This window comes from Falco punctatus, assembly GCF_963210335.1.
Source record: "Falco punctatus genome assembly, chromosome: 2".
Taxonomy (NCBI): Eukaryota; Metazoa; Chordata; class Aves; order Falconiformes; family Falconidae; genus Falco; species Falco punctatus.
The window spans coordinates 22,344,273-22,365,328 of NC_137581.1; the positions used below are offsets into that span (position 1 = coordinate 22,344,273).

Consider the following 21,056-nt stretch of genomic DNA (forward strand, 5'->3'; position numbering starts at 1 on the left):
CCACACACACACACACAACTGCAGCATGCCAGAGAGCTCAGCATGCAACAAGTAGAAGGGCACTAGAACTCTCACATTGCTGGGGTTTTTTTATCCAAACGTTTTCATCTAGGCAAAACAACAATTTAACTGTCCAGGGGCTCTGGCTCTAGGCATAAGACCAAAGATGCAGCAACTTCAGATACATTGGCACAATCTGGAAACATATCAACACCAAACATACAATACCACTTATTTTCAGTGATTTTTAACACCTAAAATAATTCTTCTATAGCTGTAGCCAAGCCTTTTTCATTTTAATAGGTTACAGTATCAGCAACAGTGGCACTCTGTGGGAAAAAATCAGGTTTTGCTTATTTACAAGAAGTATGTAACATCTGAGTATTTCTTTTCAGTTAATAAGAGTATCTGTCTAGAACTGAAGAGAGTTAAAAGGATTAGTGTAATACATGATTAGACTTGCACCATCCAGAATATAATACTACATCCCTTCTTTGAAGAATTCCAAGTGCTTTTCTTCAGTCAGGCAAGTAATCTGTTCACATAATAAAAATACTTCCAAATGCAATACAAACACTAGTACAAGTGGCCACAGTGTCTGAACCCTACCAAAAATAAATTGAACACACGTAGGGGCAGTCTTACCTAAAGAGCAAAGGTACATTTAAGTACAAGAGGAATGTTGGTCTAAATTTGTTTACTGCAGATAAATGCACCTGCATTTAGCAGACTACCATTCACACTTGCAACTGCAGTTCCTAGTGAACACTATTTGGGATATTCATGTACAACAGTCAATAACTGGGTAGTGACACCAGCAACTCCTGTTTCAGCAGCAGGGACTCATTAGGTCCCAGTGAGAACCTCCCCACACATTCAAAAAGCATTAACACCTCCAAAACACAAGTGGCTTCTACAGTACCTGTTTACAAGCCAAAAAAGCAATGCCCTTTGCTTCATGTAATGCAACATACTTCTGAAATTAAAGTAGAATTCAGACTGTGACTACAATTTTGTCACCAGCAAACATCCTGCAGACATTGATGGGACAGTCTGGGACTACAGATAAATAACAGCCTGTTTAACAAAGGACTTGAGGTACTACTAGAAGCCTCATTACAGTCTTCAGTGTTAATTCCTAGTGGTGGGGCTTCTGCCTTACAAAACAGTAAATCAGTTCTCACCAGTCTACTTCAGTTTTAAGATCCTGTACAGTTTTCAATTGGAACGCTGAAGGTTTTTTTGCTTATTATCTTTCTGCCTGTACAGAAGACAAGTCTCTGAACTAAGGATCTCAAAACACAACTTTTGGGACCTCCCAAAAAAGTTGGGATCTTTTGGTAGATCAAGCCACCAAATTCTGTTCCAATTAATAACTTTTCAACAAGACTTCTGAATTCAAAATCAATTAAAAGCATACCAGTAGAATTTTGCCCTTCCTAACGCTGCTCTGGCCCAACCTCCCACTTAATCCACACACCAGAACTGAAGTTGGAGTCTTGATTCAGACTTGCACAAAGATGCAATAACAGTCATTGAATATAAAGAGTATTATGTAGAGCAACAGTTACAACAGCAACTGCAACATACTTGGAAAATTTGGAGACAGTTACAAATGTCATTCAAATTATTTAGGTGCTTTGGTGTATCCTGGATCAAGAAACCGGAAGTTTCAACTACTTTTGCATCAACACATGAAACAACTAAGGGGCTCATATCACTTAACTAGTGATTTTTACCGCATGCACTGGAAGAAAGTTTCAGCATAGTGTTGCTATACATTCAGTATAAGCCACTAGTGTCAGAGTAGGTTCCTGTATTAATAAGAAACATCAAGGAATTTAATTCACACAAAACCAGTATCTGTAGAACATTCTCACTTTAAGCAAAGTAAGCCAGCTTTACCTGAGCATGTATTTGGAAAAGTGTTCATGCCATTAGTTTAGCTATCTCAGAAGTATCAACACAGCATTCAAACCCTATCATCACACCCCACCTATTTCCCTGTGTTTTTACAAGGGAATAGGCAAGTTTGGTTTGTAACTTATTGGGGGTTGACCTTGGCTGGATACCAGGTGCCCACCAAGCCACTGTACTACTCAGGGTAAGTAAGATTTTAAAAACCCTCACGGGTCAAGATAAATGCAGGTTAACAAAGCAAAAGCAAAGGCTGCGTGTAGAAGGAAAAAAAAAAAAAAAGACTTATTATCTACTTCCCAACAGCAGGCAACATCCAGTAACTTCCTGGGAAGTAGGGATTCAGTACCTATAGTGGTTGCTCTGGAAAACATTAAGAATAACAAATGCCCACTCCACACTCCACCGCCTCCTCCTTTCTCTTAAGCTTTTATTGCTGAGCAGACCTCATATTGTACGGAATATTCCTTTGGTCAGTTTGGGTCAGCTGTCCTGGCTCTGCCCCCTGTCAAGATCTCGCCCACCCCCAGCATACTGGTGAGGGAGGGAATGTCAGAGAGAGACAGCCTCGATGCTGTGCAGCACTGCTCAGCAGCTGCCAAAACACTGGTGTGTTACCAGTGCCTTCCTAGCTACCAACACAAAGCACAGCACTATGAGGGCTGCTGTGGGGGAAAAGTTAACTTCATCTCAGCCAGACCCAATAAAAAATAAACAGTAAAATAAAAGCTTCCAAGTCACCTTCCTCACCATTCAGGTAATCACATGAATCTAACTTAGTAAAAAAGAGCTATGGCTTAAGCAATCAGGCAAACTCAGATAGCAAAAAAACACTTTTAAGTCAAAGCCACCAGACAAGCTGACATTTCTGCCAAACAGTTACTTTCACACTGTGCTGTCTGCTACATGATGAGTGTACAAACTACCATACTCACTCACACTGAATCAAGCCAACAGCAGAAGAGTTAGAGGTTAGAAACATTAATGATCCACTACCATTTTGCGTTTCACACCTGAACTAGAAGTAAAAGCCGGTGTTTTAAGGAAGTGCAAAGAAAGTGTTTTATCACAGTAAATTGGAAGAAAAAAGGGGGGGAAAATGCTGGCTGGGGTCTCTGTAGAAGGCTGACTACTGCCTCACACCATCTGTAGCTGTAGACATCTTAAATTTACAATGGCTGTTAGTAGACCTCAATCCCCAGATGCAGAATGCATCAGTAGTTCGTAACTACTGCCTTTAGGTGGCAGAGAGCTGTGTACAGAGTGGCTGAAGTTTTCAGGACCTAGATGATCCGTTTCTTACTGAACTTACAGTACAGAAACACTCCTACTAAACAGACACATATTTAAGTTACATACCTTAAACAAGTCAAAACAGGTACTAATTAGTTTCAAAAAAACCATGCTTATACCGTAACAGCAGCTGGCTGCATTGGACAAACTAAAGATTTTTTTTTTTTCCCCTTTTGTCGTCCGTCCCCCCCCCCCCATGTTTTGAAGTTTCTAAAATGCTTCAGCTGAAAATAAAACATGATTTAGCTTTTAATAAAAGGTCCAGAGTTACAAGGTTTTCAAACTGAACATAGCAGGGATCAAAATAGCTTCTAATGCAGATAGAGATATGTTCCTACAGAATCACTGCTGCTGCAGTATAATAATGAATAGTGACAGTCATATATACACATATGTAGAGGACCAAACTTAATCCAGCCTACAACACTAAGCTTTATAGCACTACACAAAAAAAATTTTACTCTACAAGTTCGCATAATCGCACTTATTTACACCAGAAAGCATGGGGAAAGAAGAAACAGTTCTTCCTTCTACAGTCTCACACTCTAAGCCTTTTTAAAGCATTAGTGCCATCCACTTAGCTTTTGCAGTAGCACTACACGAGCTTTAGAAGCAGTATGAGGGAACGATCATCCATTTGGCTTCACCTGTCTAAAATCAGTAACATCAGTATTTACCAGTTTTTCCTTTTGCTCCCACAAACATGAGAATTCACTTTTAATAGTGCTCTCTCCCCAGAAAGTTAAAGCTCAGAATGCTCAGAACATCTTAAAAACCCATACCACTGACCTACCTTCCCCCATTCTCTGTATCCCCATTTCTTGCTGTAATCTGCTTCATTTTGAGCAAGGTATTCCATGCTACCCTTTAATTTATAAAAAATACTATGAACATTCAGATTCCCACTGTTGTTTGGAGAATCCTTGAGGACTGTCAAGAAGGTGACAGAGAGAGATCACATGATTTACCATCTGCTTTGTTATCTCCTTCAGTTTCATTTTCCATATGCCCTTACATACAGGTGTTTACCCACTTACACAGTGCCTTTCACTGTGGTACACTGATGCTTCCTATGTACACAATATATCTTCAAATCCAATGGCACTCAAATCCAGAAGCTGAACACAGTAAGGAAGTCCAAGAGCAATACAGAACTGCATTTCCTCACGAGAAATTCCAGTATATGTCAGCAAGTGAGTAAATAAAACCACCAGTCATAACTCCACACAAGGTACCCTTGCAATAGTACAAGCTCAAGTCATCTTTGCCTTCATTCCCACTAGGCTGAGGGAAGAAGGCTAATCCAGAAGAGGGACAGATTAGAGCCAGAATCTGTCACCCTTTCAAAAAGTCAGAGATGAAAGCCTTCTTAGTAAGCAGCAGCAAGTTATTATAAAGTGAACTTAATTTCAAGGTAACACTAAGGAGCTAAGATCCTTATTCACGTAATGTGCAAACATTCTACTCTCCACTATAGTGCCTGCATTTTTTCCAGTCCCTCATACACTAATATTCCTTATGGGTCAAGTTGCCCTTGTCAGGAGGCAAAGCTACAAAAAGCTACAGAAAAAACTTTTACAGCTACCAGGGGATGGCTTCCAGACAGCAAGTTGGACACAACAGCTCTCAGATGTTGGTAATAGCACTATTGAGAGCAAGGTATTGGTAGCAGAGTCATGCACTGCTTTTTCATAACGTTAAGCCAGATCAGAACAAAACCCCTTCAGAAGAATCGAAGGTACAGATTCTGCTAACCCTCCATTCCATGCTTTCTCTTTCTGTGAAGCAGGAAAAGCACAGTAGTCTATCCACAGAACACAAACAATTCATAATTAGTCAAGGAAAAATGAAATGAGAAAACATCCAGTGTTGCTGCCCACATAAAAAAACAAGACACTAAGGATATCTGACACATGAACAGCTCCTAAACCATAAACCTCCCCAGACTAGTATGTAATAAGCCAAAGCTGAAGACAAAATCCTGTATAAGTAAGTTGCTGCACTATCCAGAACACCAACATCCTTCCAGAGGATGTTCTTAGAATTGCCCTTGATAATCCACACAATAAACCAGCTAATGAAAATCATTTCAGCAGGATATAAAATTCCCCTTTTCATAAAGGCACTCATTGTGTGAGCTGCTCTTTGAACAATACCCAAACATCTGCATTACCAAACAGAAGCCTGCTAAATAGCACTCTTCCTTAGTCATGACAGGAGCCATCTGTTCACCTAGCTAACCCCAGGCGAGTGTGGCAAGCACCACCACAACTTCCTTATGTTAAGCATCCTCATACTCCATGTTTCAAACTGCAATAACACGGCATTAATCACACCGATAAAAGTCTTAAACACACACCCCTACAACGACAGGCTCCAAATGCCGAAGAAAATTCCTTCTGGTCTTCTACTAAAAAAATGCAAGTGGCCCATAGCCTTGTATGCATGGGGATGCGGTTTTGTAAACTCTATAGTTCTTCTTGCCCTGTTAGAATGACTTTTTCTTTTCTCCCTTCTCATTCCATTCTTTCTTCATGTCTGTTCTTCTTACAACTGGATGCTACTTTTTAAGAGAGCGCTCCATGGAGTCTACGCATGTGATGTGGATACAATCTACCATTACACTTTCACGGGTTAGCCCAGGAGTACTAGATTAGGTCCTGTTACTCCCAGGTTCAGTGGTCCTGCTGAGGCCATGCCCTTTTGGTGCACCGCACCTGTGCGACTCAACAAGCTCCCTGCCCTCCGTGCTGTTGATGGAAGCAGCTTAGCCCCTGCTGTTGCTGCCGCTGGGTGCCCCCTCCCCACCTCTCCTCCCGCCCCGTACCGCCAGCCAGACCCCGGGCCCACCGCAGCCGCCAGCCGGCCCCGGCTGGGGGCGGGCGGCAGGAGCGGGACCGAAGCCCTGCCTGCCCGCGGCTGCGGCCGGCACCGGCGAGGGGACAGCGGGGGCTGCTCCCTACCTGACCCAGTTGTCGCGGAACTTGCTCTGCTGGGGCTGGTTCAAGTAAATGGTGCGGGCTGGTGCCTCGTCCAGATCCGCTGAGGACGTGGCTCCGGACATCTCATCATCCGCCTTCTTGTAGCCCGAGGGGGAACAGACAGGCCCTGCGGGGAGAGCGCAGAGGGCAGCCGGTCAGCGAGGGGCCGCACCGCCGCGGCCGGGCCGGCAGCTCCCGCCGCGCCGCGGGGAAGGGCCGGGGGCGGGCGGCGAGCGGCGGCTGCGAAGGCAGCCCCAGCGCTTACCTCAGCGGAGGCCCGTAAATAACGGATGGCCGGGGAGGGGGCGGCGGGGCCCGCCCGGAGCCAGCTGGCGGCGGGGACAGCGCCGGGGCCCGCGCCCCCAGCCCCGCCCCCGGGCCGCGAGGAGGGGCGCAGGCCCCGCCCCCGGCGCGCCCGCCCCTGCCCGGCCAGCCCCGCGCCGCCCCGCGGGGTGAGGGCGGGCGGGCAGCGGCGCCCCCGCAGCTCCCCGGTGCTGACCGCCCGGGCCGGCCCGGCCCTGCCCGCAGCCCCACGCGTCCCCGCCCGGGCCCCCGCAGCACGGCCAGCACCAGCCGCGCCTGCCTGTGGCCGTGACCCGCGGGCATTCCGCACGGCGCGGCCGCGGCGGGGCTGGCCGCAGGGCGGCTGCTCCCCAGGACTCCGCGTTAGACTGGGAAGGCCGTTTCGGACTGAAAAGCACAAGCGACTTCTTGCTCTACACCTACAGCTGCAAAGCTGAAGCCTGCGACTGTGAGTTTCAGCTCCAGCTGGTCTGGAGCGAGTCGAGTCCTATGAAGAACCGTTTAGCTTTGCATTACCAAAATACAAGGGAAAGGCGCTGGCCATTTCATCCTGCCAAGCCTCCAAAACGCTACCGAAGCTGTCCCAGAGATGTATTGCTTTCCCCTTCCATTCTGAGCCATGGAAACGCTGTACGTTTCTTCAGCTGTAAACATATTTGTAAAACGAGCCATAGATTCACAAGCTGGCACAGGTGGCTTAGAACAAGAGAACTCACTCCCTAACAGTCTAGTAAAGGTGTTATTTTAGGGTTATCTGCAAAGTCCATCCAAAGATAACACCGAGAAGCAACTGCTGTACAGCCACATCCAGCAGCCATTTCTGACTGCTGTACAAAGCCAAGAGGACGCTACAACCCACTGCGATCCAACCAGACAGCAGCTAAAATGGACTCGTTCAACACACACAGGGCAGCCCCTGAAATCACATCCTTTCTAACTACAGCTTGAGGGGAAAACTGCAGCCCTAACAAGTATTCACTACGTTAAGGTTGCAAGTTTTCACGCGTTACCACTCCTTGTGTATTTTTGAGTAGAATATTGCTCTAAGCTAGCATCCTGCTCCCATCCCAGACTTTCCCGATGACCGATTCTTTATTGCCAGGGCAAACGGGCTCTGCACGCTCCAGACGTTAGCCACTGGAGGGCAGCATATCCCACTGTTACATCCCCTACAGTACACAGACCCCGGCAGGGCTAGCAGCCGGCCAATAAAGCCAGTGTCATGAACAAACCAATGTGCTTTCGGCAGCACTGTCTCTTGCCCAAGGCTAGTGTTGCACATCGTGAAACCGTACTTTGGAGACGTTAAGCTGAACCTCTAAGTGTGAGGTAATGAATTGATTTTCTTTCATTTCAGTTGACACTAATTCAGACAGTAAGAATACGCCAACTGGCTATATTTGTTAAAAAGGACATAAATTTAGCAAGTCAGATAACTGAGACTATACATTATGCAAGACTATGCCATTATAATACTATATTAGGCTACTCAGCCTGCAGCTTGCCACAACACAGAGGACCATTCAACCTTGCTGAGTGGGTATTTTCCCCTTTAGAAAGGGAGAGCTAGGAGTGCTACGGGACATTCACTGTTCTTTCCCATTGATTTCATGTTGTGTAACTGCACAGAAGATCAAACAACAGTACTCTTAAGAGCATTAAGTGCAAGGAAGTAGCTTTCATCTGTTTTCCTAGTCAAGCTCCGGAACACAAGTGCAATTATTCTAGAACAAACATACTGTAAAAACTGTTGTGTTATCAAAGACCTCATTTGTTTCACTTTTTCATTGCTCTGAAGCTCACAATCCTCCTGCTAACTAGTTCTCTTCACTGCCAAGTATCATGAAGCTGTGCCGCAACTTCAGCAGCTGTACTGACTCAGTTAATCCTTAAAGTTCAGAGATACTTAGGTTTACTTAGTGCGCTACGCTCTTGACTGCTCTCTCCAAGATAGGTGCCCCAAGGACAATAACATTTGCCTTATTCTTTGGATGCACTGAACTACTTTCCAAGCAGATTGTCAATGTGTAGAAGCAACTGTACTGAAAAGGTTTTCATTTTTAAAATGGCTCTAGTCTGATGCTTGACCTCTTAGTGGGATAAACCTCATTTTGGAAGATAATCCAATAATCCTGCCTATCAGGAATGCCTTCCACCTCCCTCCCCTGTTACTAAGCAGATCATACCCAGAAGCCTGCAGACACAGTGACCTATGCTACTGGCTGTAGGTGCTCTCCTTCCCTGCTTTTCAAAAGGTTAAGGAGCCCTGAGCTGCTCCTGATGGGCAGCAGTCCCAGAGGTTACACCACCCTCAGAAGGCACCCACCTCAAGGAGACCCAACCACATGCAGACCATCACTTCACTACGTGACAGCAACTTCACCTCTGCTGTTTGTTTCAGAAAGGCTATGGATAAATACAGCACAGATCTGACCACGTCCAGGAGTGGTGGAACTTACAACTGAAGTCTGAGCAGCTCTTACTCAGTAGTGTTTACTTCTCTGTACCCAGAGGAATTCAATTGCTTGACTTCACTTCAGGGCATGCCAACTTTTCACTCTGGGAGCATTTCTCTCCAACAAGACCTGCATCTTCTCCGTTACTTGCCCAAGGACCTGCAATACAGCTACACAATTTATTTTGGAAATAACTATGCTTCAAGAAACATTAATACTAGACCATTGTACCTCAGACTGTTCATTTAGTATGCTCAGCTACTTTGGATCTTCCAACTACATTGATCTTAAGTCTATATATCACACAACTGTAGAATTGTTTAGGTTAGAAAAGACCTTTAAAATCATCAAGTTCAACCATTAACCTAGCACCACCAAGTGCTTCACATCCGGCTTCAAGTCTGAGACATGAGACACCTGCAGCAGAAGTCTAATACTGTTTCCCACTGTGCTTTACAAGTTCCATGAATTCACCTTGAATTATAAACTCCCTTTTAAAGCCCATTCATTTCCTAAAGGATTTTACTTCACACTATTTCACAAGTTTATTTTCAAAAAATAAAAAAGATGGGATTAAAGCTTGACAAAAATGAAGAGATTTTATAGGTTTCTCTCATCGTTTAGAGAAACCAGGCTTGATGCCATGACTAATTCACATGGCATTGCTTACCAATGAATTATAATTTCATACTCTTACTTCACTGGGCCTGCAAAGATGGCATCTTCCATGTGTATCTGCCTCCTTAGTATCTGCTCAGTAATAAACATAGCTTCTATATGATTGAGTAAATAAAGCGTTGTGAATTCTGTAGTGTTTTTGAAGAGGAGTCACTTGTGACTTCTGACCATTGGCAAGCATCCTAAGATAACTCTTACTGAGATTGTATCACTTTTCTCTTAAGCAGATTAGCCACCTAGTTACTACTGTCTGTCTGTCTTGGCAAGGTGCTCCATTGCTCTAACATGTGTTCTGTTTTTAAGAACATGTGATAATAGAGCAATTAACATTGAAACAGTTCAATTTATATCAATTACAACTAATAATAGAGCAACCTCACCAAGACAGGAGAAACACAGGCTACAAGAAACAGCAGGTTTGTAATGGAGAATTTTGCCAGACAGACTTTGTTATGTCAAGTGTAGAACCTAAAACAACACTAAGGGTCAGAGCCAACAATCATCCTGCTGATTTTGTACAATGTTTGCAAGACTAGGATCTGGCAGAACAAAGGACACTGAGCTAAAGAAACTGACTCCACTTGAGCAGTGTTGGACTATAGTCTCCAGAAGCTGTTTCTGTTCTCAGCTACTCAGCAATTCTAAGCTTAGACAGTCACAAGCCAAAGTTCAAGTAGCCATACAGAGTTTCTTGTGTCTCTCCAACCGCACGAAGTGGCAGTTTTCAACAAGAGACATTTGAAAGACAGCTTTCCTCAGTGTGAAAGACAGCACTTCACCAAAAGCCTCAGAACTTGGTCACGTGGCATTACTGTTACAGGCTTAGCCTTAGAAGAAAGGGTTAAAAAACTGAACACTAAGAAATAAAGGCTCATGTTTTGAGAAGCAGTAGACAAGGTTCAACTTCTGTCTGCACTGAAATACAAAGTTTGCTCTTAACAAGTCACTCCAGATTCAATGACTCACCATTGCTTTCTTGGGATAATGTCCTCTTCACAGGATTACTGTCACAAACCAAGTACCAAAGATGACAGCAAATGAGAACTTCTGCAGTTGAGAACTGTCAACAAGTTGATACATAAACAGTGACATTGAAGCTTGGCAAAGTTGTTTTCACCCAAAATACATTCTTTCTTCCACTATTTCATGAGCTGCCTCCACTGTTCAACAGAAATGGACTTGAAACTGATTCTAGAAGTACATAGAATTAAAGAATTCAAACAAGCAGAGCACTGCATGCTCTCACAAGAGATGCAGGGCATGAACTCAGCTACCCTGTCCTTCAGGAAAGCTTTGTTCCCACCAGGACTGGAATACCTTGACCCTGACTTACAACTAGTTCATGTGAAAAAGCCCTGATGAACAGCATTAAGGTTTTATTCTTTAGAATTTACAAAACTCCTATAGTGTTCAACAGTCTAAGATTGTAGTGAATGTTCTAACATACTGAAGTCTGAAGAAAGAAAGTTCTGGAGTAATTCACAGTGAAGCTTCTATTTTCTAGCTCTTCTATTACCAAGAGCAGTTTTAAACATGCTTCTTTCTTTGTAGTATATGTCGGACCAAGTAAGATGTCCTTAGATTATCTGCATACAAGTACCAGGCTTCAGAACAGCAACAACCTTGAAGTTAAGACTGCAGTTGCAAAATACATCTCCCTTCTCTCAAGAGTTGTGCAAGAGCTGCTCTGCTTGAGGTTGCTGGAAATACAATGGCTCTGATTCACAAAAGGAGAAACAAACATGGCACAGCATTCCTGCCTAGAAGACATTAGCCCTGTATCTTAAGATTAGATCAAGTTGCATCAAGAAAAGAAGCTATTATTTAAAAAAAATATATTGCTAAGTAAATCTATTGAGTAGGTGGGCTTTTTAGATCTGTTTAACTTCAAGCTGTTCTCAAGTTTTGTCAACAGCACCATGGACATTACTAACATGCATCTTTCAGGCACTTAGAGCTTTCAGCAGGTACAGTTAAGAAGTTTGGTATTCAATTAACTTTAATCATGGAAACATGAGCAATATTATCAGTGTTAATAGACAGTTATAAAGCAGAGAGGAAAATGATTCCTTTCCTCAACTCTCCCAAGAGAGTTCCTTGGGTTTGAGGCCAACCAGAACTTCTGAAAAGGACATTTACTAAAAGCAATCTTTAACAGGTGGTAGTAGAAGTATAAGATTTCCACAGAAATGCAAATGGTGAGTAAAAAAACACAAACAAAAAAGGAATAGAGAATGAAGTACTGTGTATTTTAGCCTAGGACTTCACTAGCACTGAGCCTCTTCTAACCTGATTAGATGCTGCTAGAGAAGGCAGTTACCTGAAAAGTGAATGGCATCAGTTCTGCTAACATGATGGCTAGGCATAAACAGATAAAGTCTTTTTAGACTGGCATACTAACTAACATTCAGTGCTTCGGTCTAGGGTAACAAGGAGGCCATGGCAAATTCTCATAACAGAAGACTGTTGCCAGCTACAACATACACAATACACGGGAGAAAACATGTACACAGTCTTCAGAGTATCATCAGGAAGTGCTTGTGGTGCTGGAAGCAAGAGCTATTCCTCCAGCACCACCATCCCAGGCATTAGGAACCCCATAACAGGCCTTTTACACTGACAGGATTAAATACTTGCCACCACGCAACACTAACAAAGTTGACAACAAACTAGTATAGTTCAATATCTGCATTAGCATTTCAGTAACTGCATGACAAGTCAAGTCACATCAAGACCCTCCGGTTACCAGTTTGTGCAGTAAGACTCAGAAGCAGCATTATATGCAGCCCCAGGGAAGGTACTGGGTTTTGTTACAGGCTAAAGGCAATATATGTAACAGAAAAGTTGGAACTGAACACAGTTCTGACACTGTAACTAGAAGGTACATTGTCCAAATGCCTGTAATTTTTTTGGAGTTTCCTCAGTTTGGTTTTTTTGTTTTTGTTTTTTTTTTTAGTAGTCACATGTTCCAACAGAACTACTGGGATGCATGTGAGCAAAACAACATCAGATTAGAGCTCTTCCACAAGATGTTATTCATAAAACTTAAGCTGGATTTTGATGCTGACAGACAAAGCTACACTGGAAAAACCTTGTGTTCAGGTCAAGCAACTTGAGATAGCTATGGAACAGTCCTACTACAAGTCAGACTTGGGACAGTGGGGCTTAAAGCTCCCAGATAAATCCTCTGTTCAGGTCAGAAAACAGAAAGACATTACACCTTTGGAGCATATGTTTTAGAGATGCACAACAAGGAAGAACAGCTCTTATGTACAACAGAAAATCAGATTTCAAGGCAGGATTTTTTCTGTGCCAGATACAGAGTAATAAAGAAATTGAGACTCAAATGAAGACAGTAGCCCCTACAAGGCATATTAAAAGTAAATAAAGCTTCAGAAGCATGACAAAAGAGGATTGAGCAAAGGTAGCTTATTTTCTGAATTCCAAGATGCAAGAAAGAAGTTGTCATCAATCAAGCTAACCCTGACATTGCAAAGGAAATTGAGTAGAGACAGGTCTGTAACTTCTTTTCATAGCTATGCTAGATGGGTAGACTATCAAAATTAACAAGACTAATAAGGATATCGAGCAGTTAACCACTGTAATAACCCTCAGTGATTTCAGAAATTGCTTAAAACTCCGAAGTAGTTGCCTGTAAGAGTAGGTAGTGAGTTGTTCTCTAAGAAAAGCTGCTGGGGAGGAAGAGCTTCTATCAAGCTTCTCTCTGTGAGAGCAGCTGTCACGCTGGAAAAAAAAAAATCTCTTGTCAACCTACTGACACCCATTTTGGTGATAATTTCATTTAATCCGTAAAAAAACCCCACAAGACAGGTGAGTGGCCACTAGTTAGGGCTTGCTTACTTCAAAGACTGGAGAGCTACATGCAGCTTACAAGTGTTCATCTTGAAGAGATGCATTAGTCTTCAGAAACATATAGAAGTTAAAAATTCTACAGTGTAGACACCTAACAGTGCAACTCGGGCATCAGTGCACAAAGTGCTGCTACAAATTGGGAGCTCAGCTAAGCCAAAAAGAAAAGCTTGGATATACTGGTTGATCCAAGGAAGACATATGTCAGCGAGATGTAGCTACAGAACTATAGCATTGTATTAAATGCAAAGATATTCATAGTATAGGTAAATCAGTAATTAATAAATGATTGAGCAACCTTGTTTGTATGCACACAGCATCAGTAGCTTTCACTTACAGTAGGGGACTAGAACCACACACTTTATGTGAAAGACTTCTTGTAGCTTTGACCAATACAAAAGCAACTGTTGAGATTACAGAAATGAGGAAAACAAGCACTCCATGTGATCAGCCTCATTAATGTAAGCCTGAGCAAGAATAGTGTATGCCTTTTGAAGTTGAGTAATTTTTTCCTTGTGCTTTTCCCCAATTTGATACATTTGATAACATTGAAAAAGGTCTTTCTGAATAATGTTAAGTTACAAACTACAAAGTTCTTAACTCCATGAAGTTCAAGGCAAAAAACAAACCTTGTTTTGAAGAGCAGCCTTTATCAGACTGTGAATGGAATTCCATGCTGTGAGCAGAGACAGCTGGAGCCTGGATTTTAATACATATACCCAAATTAATTTGGGCGAAGTTGCTATGCTGTTCTGCTAGGAATCTGTTTTGTCAGTAACACTAGGGACACCAGAGAACTAAAAAGCAGCAACCAGCATTATGCTACTGCAGGAGCAGAGCATACAGTTTAGCAGAAACTATACAGCCAGAACATTCAAGTGCATGATCACACACAAGTATGTGTATTTCAAGAGACAGAACAGAACTCATATTGAGGCAACAGGTAAGAGGCAGGTCTACCCTGTAAAATCCACTTCCCTCTGTATGAATAACAGACAGCCACACTATTCAAAGCAAAAATGAGTTGGAAGAATATTCAAGTATGGCAGAGCAAAGGTGCCTAAGATTGCCCGGGGTCTGAGTTAAGGTCTCCTCGGTACATTTTTTTTTTCCTTCTTTGAATGGCAAAATAATGGCCTTATGTTTCTATTCCCTTTAAGAACGCCCATATGCAGCCTTGGCGAGACCACAAGAGGAATACCACTCGGCCTAAAAGGGCTCTTCACCTCCCAAGTCATTTTGTACCTGCTTAGTGAGAAAACATGCAGCTCCTGCAGATAATACCAAGCTAATAAAAAACTGCATGAGACTAACATGTCTGTTCTTACTCTGCCTCATGCTTCATAGCCATTACTGTCAGCTAAATTCCAAGGCTGAACCTGTATCACTTGTAAGTAAAAAGGAGTTAGTCCCTTTTCCTGCCCTGGCTTCCAGACTAAATTTAAAAATACACTAGGGGCACAAGTGATTGACACCAGTCAAACCAAGTGGTTTTGTTGTTTTTCATATCCCATAGCGCATTGAATAAACCGCATTTCTAGAAACTTCGCTCCTATTCCAGCCTTTCCTTAGTTGTTCTCCAAACTCACTTGTGTGTTTGTGTATTTACCAGCAGCTTATCACTGTAACCTGGATTTCAAGCAGGTTTTTTTCCTGGTATACGGTGTTGTGTCTGATTTATGAGACTCAGTAACACATGTAGGGGTCTGAAAAACAATATTTCAGACAGCAAATAAGTTAGATCTAATAGCCTGATAAAGTTGAATACTCAGCTTCAGCAGCTACAGTTCAACACCAGAATTTTAAATAGTAGGCACGAAGTACTGCAGCTCTAGTAATCCAGAGAAGCCTCCTCAGCTGTCCCTGAAATCCCCGAAGGCCAAATGGAAACGCTTCACACGCAGTAGGTTTTCTAAGAGCTGGTTCAAACAAGTGACACTTTTCACACTCTGATTCAGCTCTGAAAACTACCTATCCATTCCGTATGCTCCAGGCTTCCAACAACTAGACAAATACTATAAGGGTACCAAGGTATATCCTACAAGAAATAGGTCATCAATTTTTTTCTGATTAACAGCACACAACTTTAACAAGCCCTGTAAGAAGCAGCAGTAAGGCAGCTTTGAAGGAGGCAATGGAGGCATTAGTTCTGCGAGAACTTCATACACCAAGCACTATTGTTCCCTGTTTTGGGTTAGATAGTTTTGAGGCTGTGGGGAACTGTGTTTCTGCTCACCTACTGATGATGTCACACATCAACATTTCAGTGCTCTCCTCATAGTTTTGTTTGGTTGTTTTGTTTCTTTTAACTCCTGGATTAGCATGGCCTACCAACTGTCAGTCAAGTTCAAAAAAAAACTTTTGCACATGTTAGAAAGCACTGAACACAGCATTTGAGACAGTATGGAGGACACTGGATTTATAGCTCCTTATTTAACACAACTTAGAAGCATTTTATATACAAGGCAACAGTGCAAGTGCAGATTCCGCTATGCAAACACATGAAAACACATATTGTATCCATTCTGCATGCAGTTCCAGCCTCCAAGATGAGGACAGCTTTACTGAGAAGTTCCTTCTGAGTTTTCAGCTCAAGAAATCTTCCTATACAAAGGAAGAAAAAAGAGCCAACACTCAAGCCATTGCATTTGACAATGCACAATGGCAATTCTACTCCCTTCTTCTAGTATCATTATTTTTAGTTCCTGGAATTTATCATAAGTTTGATTGGTAAAGCAGTTTGAAAGAGTGAACATGACATGGCAGAACTGACAGCTAAACTGCATTCTTAAACTTCAGACAAGCATAAGGATCTCTTCCCCCAAGTCATCCCACTGCTCAAGGAAGATCCTGGAATTCTAACATTTTTGTTAGATACACCTTTGATAACCATGACTAGTAATCCTATCTGTGGGCCATGTACATCACTGTCAAGCACAGTGGATCCAAAGTTAGGTGATGAGTGGAATATTTCAAGAACAGTCATCAGAAATCTCCTTAGCACAAATGACAGTCACAGTTAATCCTTAGAAGACAGCAGTTGCAGCCTTATCTCCACCCACCTTGGAGGCTTGTTTCCCTGTATTAATATTGGTTGAAGCTAAAAATATCTTTGGCACATTATAATTCTATTAGTATTCTGGCACACAAGTGCTTTTTTCATTTCTGTAATGCATCTGTTCCTATAACAATTTACTAACAGCTTCAAGCTTATCAGCTGCAAACACAGCTGATCTTAATTTCTAAAAGAACAATTCAAACAAGAAAAAGTAATGTTTTCCCTTTTATATGCTCATGATGTGAGGCTATCTGTATTCTTCTACTAAAAGCCCAGGGGCCTATAACACTGGCTTCTAGCCAACACTAGATTTTCTAATCTTTCTAGATTTACTGAATACATACTGGCCTTTTGCTCCAAAGCATTCCTAAAGCTGTTGTTCTTAATTCTGTCCACCCACAGTTCACTGTGATGCACAACAAAAGCAGCTGCCCATTGTACAGTTACCTAGAGAGAAGCATCTCTTCCAGCGACGACACAGAGACATGATGTTCATTCCTTCTTGCACTGGCTGCATGAAGATGAAAACAGCAGTAGTCCTTCAAAGATCTCTACAGCATTAGCAGGTCTCAAAGCTGATTAAAGTGACCCCCATGGTAATCTGTGAAATATATGTTTGCACTTTCAAACTGCTCCGCATTGGATTCACAGAAGGTAAGTGTACAGTAAGTGCTTGTGTATACCCCTGCACAATGAGACAGCTGTGGCTTTTGCTGGTACTTTCTAGTACAATTCAGCAAAAACGAGGAATTCAGCATCATCCTGTATTTCAGCACTTAAAACCACCAACCACCCAGTTCTTGGACTTGAACCTTTCATACCAGGTTTCAAAGCACAATTTCTCAAGTGAAATCCTAATCTAACGATACAGTAGAACTCAAGTACTGTTCTTGCTGGAGATGGAAGTTATAGGTCATGAGATCCATTAATTTTTGCACATATTGAAGACTTTTTTAAACTTGCTTGTCCTTGCCTCTGAACAGGTTTAATGAAAGTATTTCACCTCTCAAATTCAATGGTTAAAAAATAATTCAGCTATCACTTCAGCTAATAAAAACCCTTCTCCTTCTTAAAGAAAAGGAAAGAGTAGTTTTTCTTCTCACCTGTAGTAACCTCATTAGTAAAAGCCTCTCATTAGAGTCATACCTATTTACATGGCCCTTTCAGCAGCTTTTCAGGGTCCTTCCTCCCTGTCTCCCCTCCTTCCAGTCATTGCCCCCCTCCAGACTATTCACTTGCTCCTTGGCTGGGGAATAGGAAAGGCAACAGTGTGCTTAAAGCCTCAGGAAACAGCTAAAGGAGAAGACAAGGATTTGGCTTTTTGGACTGTATCTCAAGTTGCCAACCCAATCAAGTATTGGACATGCAGAACGTTTCTCTGGGACCATCAGGCCCACTTCAGTGATACATCAGCCATTTTCAGCGAGGGAGTACAGTTCGGCTAGGACAGCTGCATGCTCCAAGGAAGCCAGACCGCATTAGCAGGGAAAGAAGACAAGAATCACCACTGGCTATTAATCACCAGCAGCAGCTTGGTCAGTTCAGTCTTTCTGAAGCTACCAGCATTACGTTCTGTTTATGCCTGTGCAAAGCCAGGCTCCTAATGCAAGATGCGTATCAAGCCCATCTCTTACCAGTAACAGGAAGCTGGGTAGAACAAAAAGTCAGAACATCACCTGGCAATTAGCACAACTAAGGCTGGTGAGATAATCACATAAAAGGTATCAAATATTTATGAGCAAGACAATGACAGGAAACCATGGAAGACACTCCTAGCTACAAGTAAGTGCTTTTTTTCCCCCCTCAGGAGAGGAAGGTAACTCAAAATTTTAGTTGCTCTTATCCAGCTTTCATTAGGGAAGCATGTTGCATAATGCATGAGGAAAACATCTGAGAACAATGTCTGAGAACATTATCTGTTCCCTACACAGATGAATCCATGGGCAGACACTATTGTATCCGTTTGTCCTCTGCATATAGCTGTACTTTGAGTTTCTTACTAAAAACGGTAGAAGCTCACCAGCTGACTAGACTAGCCAAAGTGAGCAGTTCCATATTATGTGGCATATGAAAAACTTATCTTGAACCAAAACTGCTTCTCTCCTTCTCCAGGCTAGTGAAATTAGTGAAATGACAGCAGAGGCACCATTATCACATCTAGAGGCAAGCATGGCAACAGCACCAGACTGGCCGGGCAGGATGTCACCTGCTTCCTGTCCTGGGCTCCCACTTACAATCTACAACCTCACCACAGCCATAAAGATGTGTGGCCTTGGTAGCATCTGCCTAACATCATTCTAGATGAAGGTGCAACACATTACCCACAGTACTAATGGAAAGACTTGTACTACATGTTCCCTAACAAAGCCGTCCTTAGGTCTTTCCAAACGTAGTACCCGATAGTCACACACACCCGACAGAAGTCCATCCTTCGGTCAGCAAGCCTGATACGTGTCTTTGGGACAGAAAGAGTCCTTGATCAAGGGTACAATCACTCAGCTTTGTAGTGCTCTTTCTTTTGAAAGACAAAAAGCCTTAGGTAAACACTTCTACTGCACTGATACTGTGACTTCAAGTTTTTCCAAACAGCTCATTTTTCCCTTGTTAAGTATACTCAGTGGAGACAGTAGAGAAGCTGACTTAACCATGTTATCATGTTTTCTATAAGGACTAGTTCTGGGTTTTGTCCCAAATCTAAGTATGAACTTGTTACACATTTAGAAAAATGTCAGTAAAACAGGTGTTCCTCAACATATACTTAGCATTAACCTCCAAGATTTTTGTGACTATTCCAAAATTGTTGGAATAGACACACAGAATAAGAGTACAATATAAAACTATGTTCCTTCACCACTGAATAGCACTCCTCATCAAGCAAAGTGATCCAACTCAAACTCTCTCCAAGCTTGTCTGTCCCTAGAGCTCCTTACATCCCTCAACACCTTGTGCAGACCCCTCATCTCCTCCCAGAGCAAGCAGAATGTACATAAGCCACGTTGACAGCATACTCGGACACAGCACCAACCATTTTAGGCCAGTACCATTGGCATATTTGCCATCAGCTGTGTGCTGCCTTGTATCAGTACTGCTCTTCATTATTGGAAAATCCTTCCACGCATAATGTTGAGTTCAGTAACTCAGTACTGGCAGCTCCAGACATTGACAAAAATGAGTCAGATATCAAAACATACAAAACCTTTTTTTTAAGCATCACAATTTTTAAAGTCTTCAGGTTTGAAGTTTGATTTTGCTCTTTTAAAAAAAAAAAATTATCTTCTCACCCCTGACCCTTTATAGTAAACACATCACATTCAGGATTACCTGCAAGCACAGCTTGATTGTTCTGCAATGCAGGCTCATCTCCTCACATGCTACCTTGCAAGTGAGCTGGAGGCTCAAAATAAGGCTGATTAGAAGTAGCACGCGAGCTGGAAATACTCTCAATTTGCTTTAATGCTGGAAAAGTTCAGCTCTGATTTAATAGATGTTTCCACATCAGGTTTAGTGAGATCAAAGTACACGTCATTTAGAATCTAACATTTATTCTAGTACAATAGCAGACACAAACTTAAGTTTCAGTTTTCTTGTGTATGCCCCCCAAACAGTTTTTTTGCCAGTTTAATACTCAGCAAGTACCCCACGTAGTGTGCACATGAAAGGGCTAGTAGAACTTCATTAAAAACACAAACTTACAAACAGAACAGAAAGACAGGTAATTCCTTACTCTGTTTCTTCCTTAGGGAAACCACTCACACTTGAACAAACTTATTAACAACTATATAGAGCAACTAAATATCAGATCAGTTTTAGTGTTACATACACTTGTCTGCTCCTAAAGTCACCTTATGATTTTGATCATCTTGTTTACCCTGATAATCACAACTACAAACTAGCATAAGCCAGGAATACACAGCTCAATGATTTACAAAGGAAGTACAGCTAACAGTAAGTATTTTAGACAGTGACCAACAAAGCACTTCACAAAGAAATCTCTAATCACCTAATTCACAAGTGTTCATTCCATCTCAGCATACCTGGCACCATCAGAGGTTCCCTTTTTTACAGCCAAGGCATTAGGCACTGCTGGCCAAGGTAAGAGTCAGAGCCGTGTAGCACTTCGACAGCACAGAAGTTCATTTAACAGACACCCGGCCCTTCTCCCTCGATTCCAGCATTCCTGCCTCTGAGATCATTATGTCAGAGATGTGGACCAAGACACATCATTCATGAAATTGAGCTATTCTTTTAGTCACAGGTACCATATTGAGTGTTTTAATACTGAATGAGCCTTTAGGTAACAGATTTCACCAAGAGCACTTAATTCCTGAACTCTCTGGGTTCCTAGGAACCCAGCCCCAAGAACTCATGCAAGTCCTAATCTTCCCCTGGCCTTTGCTCCCTACAAACTCAACCATATCAGTAATTTGTGTATCCCAAAAGGGCATTGAGTAATTTTTTTTTTTCCAATGTATCTTTTACTATTAGATTATGGACCATAAC

General features: G+C 42.3%; 1 protein-coding gene across 5 annotated transcripts in view; it reads right to left on the minus strand.

The window, feature by feature from the left end:
* The window catches only part of ATP8A2 (ATPase phospholipid transporting 8A2), a 357,046-nt gene that overhangs the window by 302,093 nt on the left and 33,897 nt on the right, over positions 1–21,056 (minus strand). For 3 of the 5 annotated variants that reach the window (XM_080376382.1, XM_080376381.1, XM_080376380.1), the window contains one exon: positions 6,174–6,318. In XM_080376382.1, the coding sequence (XP_080232508.1) occupies positions 6,174–6,318 (145 nt within the window). Of the gene's footprint in view, positions 1–6,173; positions 6,319–6,456; positions 14,582–17,003; positions 17,158–21,056 lie in introns of those variants that run through there. The other 2 variants (XM_080376383.1, XM_080376384.1) reach the window with 2 other exon arrangements.